The following is an 8,877-nucleotide window of genomic DNA, read 5'->3' on the forward strand; positions in this document are numbered from 1 at the left end:
TTTTGACCGATTTTGATATAATTGTTGGTCCAAAATCGTTCTGGGTATCAGAATTTTTGCAAAATGACCCCTGTGTATTTTCTATATCGCTTAGGACCCTGTACCGCCTGACAGGCGGGCCCACATGTCAGTAACAGACGTACAAATAATAAAATCTTTAAGTGCATCATAGGAGAGATCCGAACTTCCAACCTGTACTGCCAAATACACGCTTGCCACTACAAAGACAAGGCGGTGACATGATAATATCTGGAACGCCAGTTTATTATACATTACTAAGTATTTTTTAGGCTACCTCGCCTACACGAGTGCGGCGTTGTGTGTCCTAGCTGCTCGCCTCCAAGCACGCGTCAGTGGAGCGACGGGTCTGGGGCGCTCACACCCGTGGAACCCATGGTCGTCTCTCAGTTCATCAGTGAGCTAAGCTCTCGCTGGCTCACACGGACATGAAACATAGAAAGACAGAGTTACATATATTAGCACACACACAAGTAAAGTGAAGCATGATTGATCGAGTGTATACGGGAACTGCAAATGGAGGCTGGAGCTCTTTATTTTCAAAATTTTGAAAACCATAATTCAAAGCTTGAAAAATTCCACGAACATTCTAGAGATAGTCCATGATATATATACTACAATTGTACAAAGTTTCTCTATGAAAAACTTTACATTCTGGACTACACAAAAATGACAAATGTGTAGATTTGAGTATATTGAATAGTGTATATTGAATAGTGCACAATTCAAAACTATAAAGTTTGTCAGATTTTATCCTTTTTGTGTAGCCTAGAATATAAATTATCTCTTATTGAGACTTTTTCACACTTGTACTATATACCAATGACTATCTCTAGCATTTTCTTATACTCCCAAATATTGTTTTTTGGAGTTTCAAAATAAAGGGCTCCCGGTAACTCGGGAGCCATTTATCCGCACTCGAGTGTATACACCTTCAAATCTTGTCAGCGGTGCACCATCAAATCTAGCCAAAGCTACATAAATTGTGTGGGGATTCATCTATGGTGTGTGAGCTCCTGGAGTTGGGTGGTGGTGAGGTTATGCCTCATTCTATCGAGAAAGTGAGGCATGTGGTTCCTATTGGTGTTGATGTTGCCAATTCAAGCTTCCTGGCAACAATGCTCTGAGGTGTCGTCGCTAGAGAGATTTGCGTTTTTCTCGCCACATTGGTTTCTATCTATCCTCAGAGATGCCCGCAATGTCATGGCATGTCTTTATCGGTGTTGAAGTGTTGTGCGTGGAGTTCATTCGTGTCGCCATGTGGTTCTTAGTGTTGTCTAGTGTGGGTGTGTACCTGTTGTTCGGGTCTTTGTTAGCCTTGGCTGTAAGTGTGGGCGTAGTTTGTTGTTATAGGTTTTCGTCCGATTTTTTTTAAGACTGGACACTCTCTTCTTAATTAATGAATGAGGTAGAGATTCAAAAATAATCTGGTCGGAACTGTCCTTTTTATATAGAGCCAATACAAATCAATCCGGGTTAAATTTTTGCACAATGTAACCTTACATCATTGCCCACATGTAAGTATTTTCTTCTGAATTTTTTTGATGTTGACAATGGACGTGAGCATTTTTACGTGTGTGTGTGTGCGCGTTTTATTGTGTAAAAGAATTACATTCTTCCAAGTAACAAACATCATCGTTCGATGTAGTGGGTTGCGCGGGTGGCTATGTTCGAGAGCGCTACAAATATAGTAATCTAAATAAACTACAGTAGCATTTTGTGTGTTGTGGTGGCAAGCTTTTACACGTGGGACCACCTGTCGGTTCAGAGAAATTATACAGGGGTCATTTAAAAAAATGCAACGCCATAGGTGGACGAACTTGGTCAAACTCGCTGAAATTCGATCAAATTGGACTAAAATGCTACCGAGATGCAAGTTGTGGGACTAGTGTTGCTCAGTTTGCAAGATGTGTGATTAAAACGCTCCCACAGTGCAAGATGTGGGATTAAAAGTGTATATACCTCTAATGAAAACCACGTAGGCCTATAGCATTTCTCCCATTGCCATCCTTACCGCAGACCGGTGGTAACTGGTATTTCCAGTTTTTCTGCAGCAAGTGGGCTCAGAACTGACACGCGGCAATCCACCGCGCGGGCAGGATTCTCTAATTAATGGCCTCGCTATCGTCTGGCCAACTCACCGCGTAGAACCACCTCGGCTCGCCGACGCGTGCCAGGGAGCGGGCATACGTGTGCCTCGCCACACTAAACAAAAGGAACGTTCCTTCGCCGCGTCCGGCCCCTTTCCCGTCCCACATCCACCTCCCCTCCGCCCCGGCCTCGACCCAGAGCACGCCGCCACCACACATCCCACCTTTCCTCGAGCTCGCGGCCGATTCCCTTCGCCGCGCGCGGCCGACCTGCCGTCACTGTCGCCGTGCAAGCCGCGACCGCGACCGCCAGCAACCATGGTTCTCACTGTGGCAGCGACCGCCGCGGACACGGCCGAGCCGCTCAACTCCACCTTCTTCGCCACCCGCTACGTCCGCGACCAGCTCCCCCGGTCAGTTCCCTCCTCCTCTCCTCCACACTTGCCGGTAATAGCAGTCGACAATCAGGCTAACCGCTACGCTAAGCCAGCTGCCCGTTGCTGCATTATTTAGTTAGAGCATCTCCAACAGAGGCTCTAAAATTTGGCGCTGTAAAAGTCGTTTGCAGCGCGCTCGATTCGGATATAAGCGCGTGGCGCCGACGCTGTCGCCGTAGAGGCTCTATTTTACAGCAGCAACCACGAAGCCGAAAAACAACCCTTTGCGCGAGGCTGTAAAATAGAGCTCCACAAACAAGTTTCTTTAACATTCATAGAACAAACAAGATCAAACAGAGCTACAAATAAATCTGAAAAATTCAACTAAATTACTCGTGCATTATCCATGTAGCTAGAAATTGATATAGCTAGCAAGCTAGCAATCGAATCTCCATGCGCGGCCGCCGAAATTAGTTCGTGCGTGCGTGCGCGCCACATCAATCGGGTCCGCGCGCGGCCGAATCGAGTCTAGCTAGCCACAACAATCGAAATCGAGTCCGTGCTCGCGTGCGCGGCCGGCGGAGCTCGCAGCCGCGGCGGCCAACGGAGCTCGTAGCGCGGCGGCCGGCGGAGCTCGCAGTGGGCCGACGGAGCTCGCGAGCACGGCGGTCGACCGGAGCTTGCGAGGCGGCGGTCGACGGAGCTCGCAGGCGGCGGCCGGCGGAGCTTGCGTGGAGGCCGGCGGAGCTCGCAACACGGCGGCCGACGGAGCTCGCGGCAAGACGGCGGCCGCTGGAGCTCGCAGCGAGGGCGGCCGACGGAGCTCGCAGGGCGGCCGACGGAGCTCGCGGGGCGGCGGCCGGCGGAGCTCGGTGGGAGGCGGCCGGCGAAGCTTGCGACGACGGCGGCCGGCGGGAACTCGCGACGCGGCGGTCGGCAGAGCGAGTAGTTTCTTTTCGCGCGAGCGGTTCCAGCTACGGCGCGCGGTAGCCGGCGCACTAGATATGCCGCTTTGGATAGCGCAAACTACCGCGCGCACTAAAATATTTACAGCGTGACCTATTTTACAGCGTCTGCTGGAGGACGCAAAAACGCATTTAACGCTGTATATTGGCAGTTTTTTTAGCGCGCGCCCAGTTTACAGCCTCTGTTGGAGATGCTCTTAGCAGTAGCACCCCACCACCACCACCACTCCACTACTACAAGAACCACCACACACACCGTCGGTGTGACACCAATCCCCAGGAGAACCCCCGATCTTTTCTTTCCACCTGTCTCGCGTGCACTGCACAGCAGCGGAGAGCCTAGTCGCCGGCGGCCATGGTGATCTCCAGCGCGGGCGAGTCCTCCTACTCCACCTTCTCGTCGCGCTACGTCCGCGACGAGCTCCCGCGGTGACGGCCCGCCCATCCATCCATCCGGCGACCGGGGCCAGCTGGCAGGCCGATCTGCCGAAATGTTCACTGATTCGATCGTGTTCTTGTGGGTGGGCGCAGGTACCGGATGCCGGAGAACTCGATCCCCAAGGAGGCGGCGTACCAGATCATCAGCGACGAGCTCATGCTCGACGGCAACCCGCGCCTCAACCTCGCCTCCTTCGTCACCACCTGGATGGAGCCCGAGGTCGGCAAGCTCATCATGGACTCCGTCAACAAGAACTACGTCGACATGGACGAGTACCCAGTCACCACAGAGCTCCAGGTCCGGGATCCGCCTCCCTTTCTTCATCTCTTTCTTTTTTCTGCACGTCTCGCCATGTTCTTCTTACCAATTGGGGAGGGACAAGGGGACAAATACCCAACATTTTTTTGGAGTAGTCGCATTTGCAGTACCCCGAACATCCCGAGAATAGAACGATACGAGGTCCCAGCATTTGGGCGATTTAATTGGCACGCCGAAACACTACTAACTCCGGATATGCTCTGTTGCGCTAATCTGCTCTGTTCTGTTTGTGCTGCTTCGTTAGAGCAGAGATCCATGCTGACCTCCCGAGTGAGGCTAGTGGACGAAGGCGTCTGCCGTCAGCTCTCAGTGTATTTTTTGTTAAATTTAAATAAAATCAATAAATCTCCATGATATACTCATGCTTTTCGACAGATTAATTAGCTATGCACTGTAGCCGTTGGTTTCAGGTTGAATCCATAATAAACTGAATAAGACAACGTATTGAGAGCTGTGGATAACCTGATCCTACTCACAGTCAGAGCCTAACTTTTGCTCAGTCATGGAAAATAGAAACTGTTTGTGATCCACTGGCATGGCATGTCAATCTTCTTCAAACAGTAATTTCTCGATTATGCACAGCGTTTGTCACCGCCAAATACATTGCTTCAGCAACGCTAAAATGATAGTCGTGACAACTGACAAGGATGGTTTTCGACTAACCTGGCCCACTTTATGTTGGATGGTTTTGGTTTCCAGTCATTCCACAATGGTCTGGTTGAGTCTACAAGTTGGGCACGTCCAAATACATATTTGTAATTTATATTACTTTTTGGGATGTTTGTACTACTGTTGATGATTATTAATATATCGGTGGAATTTTCGCGAAAAAGAAAAATCTCTACGCTTTAGATATCACCAAGGCGTAATTATTTTGACACTGTTTGAGACTATGAATGCAAACAACTTTTTATGTGATTCCTGGTGGCTATGCAAAACCTATTTCAAACCCTTGGAGGAAACCTTCTTTCTGTAAACCAGCCCAATACGCTTATTATCATGCCGTATCGATATTGTTTTGTTATTGGATTCAGCTACTAATTATTCATATATATCAATGCATGGAGAAGTTGTTGATTTTAAGCATTACATGCATTTGCTTATCGGTAGTTTGTAATTTGCAGAACCGTTGTGTAAATATGATAGCCCACCTGTTCAATGCACCGATCAAGGAGGAGGAGACAGCAATTGGAGTTGCGACAGTGGGATCCTCAGAAGCAATAATGCTTGCAGGCCTGGCCTTCAAGAGGAAGTGGGCAAATAAAAGAAAGGAGGAGGGGAAGCCATATGACAAACCTAACATTGTTACTGGTGCAAATGTTCAGGTATTTTTGTTGTTCTGTTCAGTAGGATGCTTTGATTTTACCACTGTGTGTACCAGAACCATGCCTCTAGTAACCTCTCATGTTTGTAGGTTTGCTGGGAAAAATTTGCTAGATATTTTGAAGTAGAATTGAAGGAGGTCAAGTTAACTGAAGGATACTATGTCATGGATCCTTTGAAAGCTGTTGAAATGGTGGATGAGAACACTATATGTGTTGCAGCCATCTTGGGATCTACTCTCACTGGAGAGTATGAAGATGTTAAACTATTGAATGACCTGCTTGTGGAAAAGAACAAGAAAACGGGGTATGCATTTCTTCTGTTGAAAATTATATCCTAATTAGGTTCTTCATTTATATCCTAATTGAGCGGAACAATGTCAATTTGTTACCCTGGTGCCATAGGTTTTATATGATTTAGTTTTCTCTCTGTATGCCAATCACTATATCTGGATACACATGCCAATACTACTAGCTTACAACGTTTTCTGGAAGACGGGAAAGTCAAAACTACATGATTAGGATGTCATGGCTTTGCTTAATCTTGTTGGTAATGAAACCATATGATTTCTGAAAATAGGTGTTGGATTCTGCAAAGGAAAAATGTTGGAATTTTTTGGTAGTACTTGATTAAAGAGAGAACTGAGAGATGATCGTCAAGGCCAATTGAAAGGAGCCGTTTTGGGTGTAGTCCACATGTGGAGTTCTAAGAATTTTCAGGATTATTCCCCTAAAAACAAACTCACCTGTAAATTAAACCCCAGCTCTTCTTAACTGAGAGGCTCACGGAAGAGTTGTGTTCCGCTTCACAATTGCATCCCTCCAAGGAGGGCCTAACTGCCGCCCAGAGCTTTGAATCCCTCACTACCCATCTGCAACTGTAATAGGTCTACAACGTTCTACTGAATGTTGGTTTAAAAACTATCATACTTCCCTTGAAATTCTGAATTTAATTTTCTAGTGAATAATGGCCATTTTGTGGTAAGGTATAGCAGTGCAACACAAAACTAACATATATTATGTCCTGTCGTACCCTTAACTCAGGTTGAATGTGCCGATCCATGTTGATGCTGCAAGTGGAGGATTTATAGCTCCTTTTCTTCACCCTGAGCTTGAGTGGGACTTCAGGCTACCATTGGTGAAGAGCATCAATGTTAGTGGGCACAAGTATGGCCTCGTCTACCCTGGTGTTGGATGGGTCATCTGGCGGAGCAAAGACGATTTGCCTGAAGAACTCATTTTCCATATAAACTACCTGGGAACAGATCAGCCCACATTCACATTGAACTTCTCCAAAGGTTAATATTGTTCGTTAGTTCAGCTTGAATTCTTTGTGATGTTCCAACATCTAAGTTAGGATGGGTATATTATGCAGGTGCTAGCCAGATCATTGCACAATACTATCAACTGATACGCCTAGGATTCGAGGTACGCATCGACCTTCATTCTCCTCATTTGCAAGCTGCATTAAATTTCTGTCCAAGATGAAGTTGTCCTGTGTACTAAATATCTACATGAATGGTTGACGCGGAAATAGTAGTCCTAATAAGTGCTGTTTTGGTGTTGACTTGTTCACAGGGATATAAGCACATCATGGAGAATTGCCAGGCCAATGCAACCGCGCTGAGGGAGGGCTTAGAGGCAACCGGGCGATTCGACATCCTGTCCAAAGAGGACGGCGTGCCCCTAGTGGCCATCCGGCTCAAGGACAGCTCCAAATTCAGCGTGTTCGACATCTCCGAGAACCTGAGGAGGTTTGGCTGGATTGTGCCTGCCTACACCATGCCTGCGGACGCAGAGCACGTGGCTGTCCTCCGCGTCGTCATCAGGGAGGACTTCAACCGCAGCCTCTCCCAGCGGCTCCTCGCCGACATCAGCAGGGTCGTGCAGGAGCTAGACGCCCACGCGGTCCATGCCATTAAGATGACCACTGCTATCGCGACACAAACCGGCGAGGGTGCTGAGGCCGGCGCGGTGACCAAGAAGAGCGTTCTGGACATCGAGAAGGAGTTCGCCGCGGCCTGCAAGGACCTGGTAAAGAACAAGAAGACTGGACCCTGCTGAAGGGCATGCCGGCACAGTACGCTTTCGTTACGTACGTACTATATGTATCTATTTTTCCTGGAGTATATCTGAACCGTGAAGACCTGGCTCCGTAATTTGCTAGATGTGGATTGCACTACCTTTCGTTTTGCTCGAGATTAGTGCGCGAGGCCTGTGGTTCTGTACATGACACCTCTTGATGGAGGTTATGTATTTGTTGGATGTTTAGTCCTACCTTGAAATGTTATGTGTTCGCCGTATCTTTCGTCTAGCCTCGCGATGCTTATGCGGTTGTATTGGTTTAGCACCTTATAAACACACAGAATGTGCAGCTGTACAGCAATGAAGGTGGAGTGTGATCGACGGATTGGTCTTGCTATCCCTAACTAGTTGCTCGTTGCCCTTGGTCAGTTCAAGAATAACATTTCACGATACTAGCTAGGCAAGCACAAAACTGTTAAGATATAATGGCCGGTCATCTATTGTGTTTACTAATGGATGGTATTTAGACATGCTTTGAGCAAGGTGGTCTAGTGCTACCACCCCTTTGCATGCTACCGTGCTACCATACAAAAAAACGTATTTTATACGTGTCAAAAAATTATACGAAAAATTGTGAGTGCTCATGAAGCATGTCCCTACAACATCCCAAAGTTTCATATCCAAAATCGACATGGACATTGAGAAACAAAAAAAAGAAAATCAGCATGAATAGTGTCATTTTCTGATTTGTCTTTTTGTGACAAGCACTATTCATGCTGATTTTCTCTTTTTTGTTTCTCAGTGTCTATGTCGATTTTGGATATGAAATTTTGGGATGTTGTAGGGACATGTTTCATGAGCACTCACAATTTTTCGTATAATTTTTTGACACGTATAAAATACGTTTTTTTGTACGGTAGCACGGTACCACCTAAAGGGATGGTAGCACTAGATATCTTCTCGTCAATACTGGTACTATAGGTAGTATCTTTTTCTTAGCATCAGTATTATGATACTATGAGATTTATATTTTAATTAAGAATGTATATTAACAAATTACTTCAAGTAAATTTAATTTATTTTAATATGAATTTTAAGTATATAAATACAACATAAATAGGGATCGATTCATCCACTGCATGATATAAACATAAATAATTATGAACCCACAAATAAAAAGCTGAGTAGCCTTGACAATCGGTACACAAAAATGGCTAGTTGACAATTTTTAAAATCCATCTCTCCCAAATTTATTGATGTTGCAATGTTTAAATACTTAGTTAACCTTGAGACCGTAAAATAATTTTTACTCTTAGATTTGTC

The 8,877-nt window shown here is 46.2% G+C and overlaps 1 protein-coding gene across 1 annotated transcript; it reads left to right on the forward strand.

The window, feature by feature from the left end:
* Positions 1-3,666: 3,666 nt before the first annotated feature.
* Positions 3,667-7,834, forward strand: LOC124692522 (glutamate decarboxylase-like). Its single transcript, XM_047225924.1, has 7 exons — positions 3,667-3,879; positions 3,982-4,186; positions 5,332-5,532; positions 5,622-5,836; positions 6,574-6,827; positions 6,905-6,957; positions 7,108-7,834. The coding sequence occupies exons 1-7, from the start codon at positions 3,806-3,808 to the stop codon at positions 7,591-7,593; spliced, it is 1,488 nt and encodes a 495-aa protein (XP_047081880.1). The 5' UTR covers positions 3,667-3,805; the 3' UTR covers positions 7,594-7,834.
* Positions 7,835-8,877: the final 1,043 nt, after the last annotated feature.

Source organism: Lolium rigidum, chromosome 1 (genome assembly GCF_022539505.1).
Source record: "Lolium rigidum isolate FL_2022 chromosome 1, APGP_CSIRO_Lrig_0.1, whole genome shotgun sequence".
Lineage (NCBI taxonomy): Eukaryota > Viridiplantae > Streptophyta > Magnoliopsida > Poales > Poaceae > Lolium > Lolium rigidum.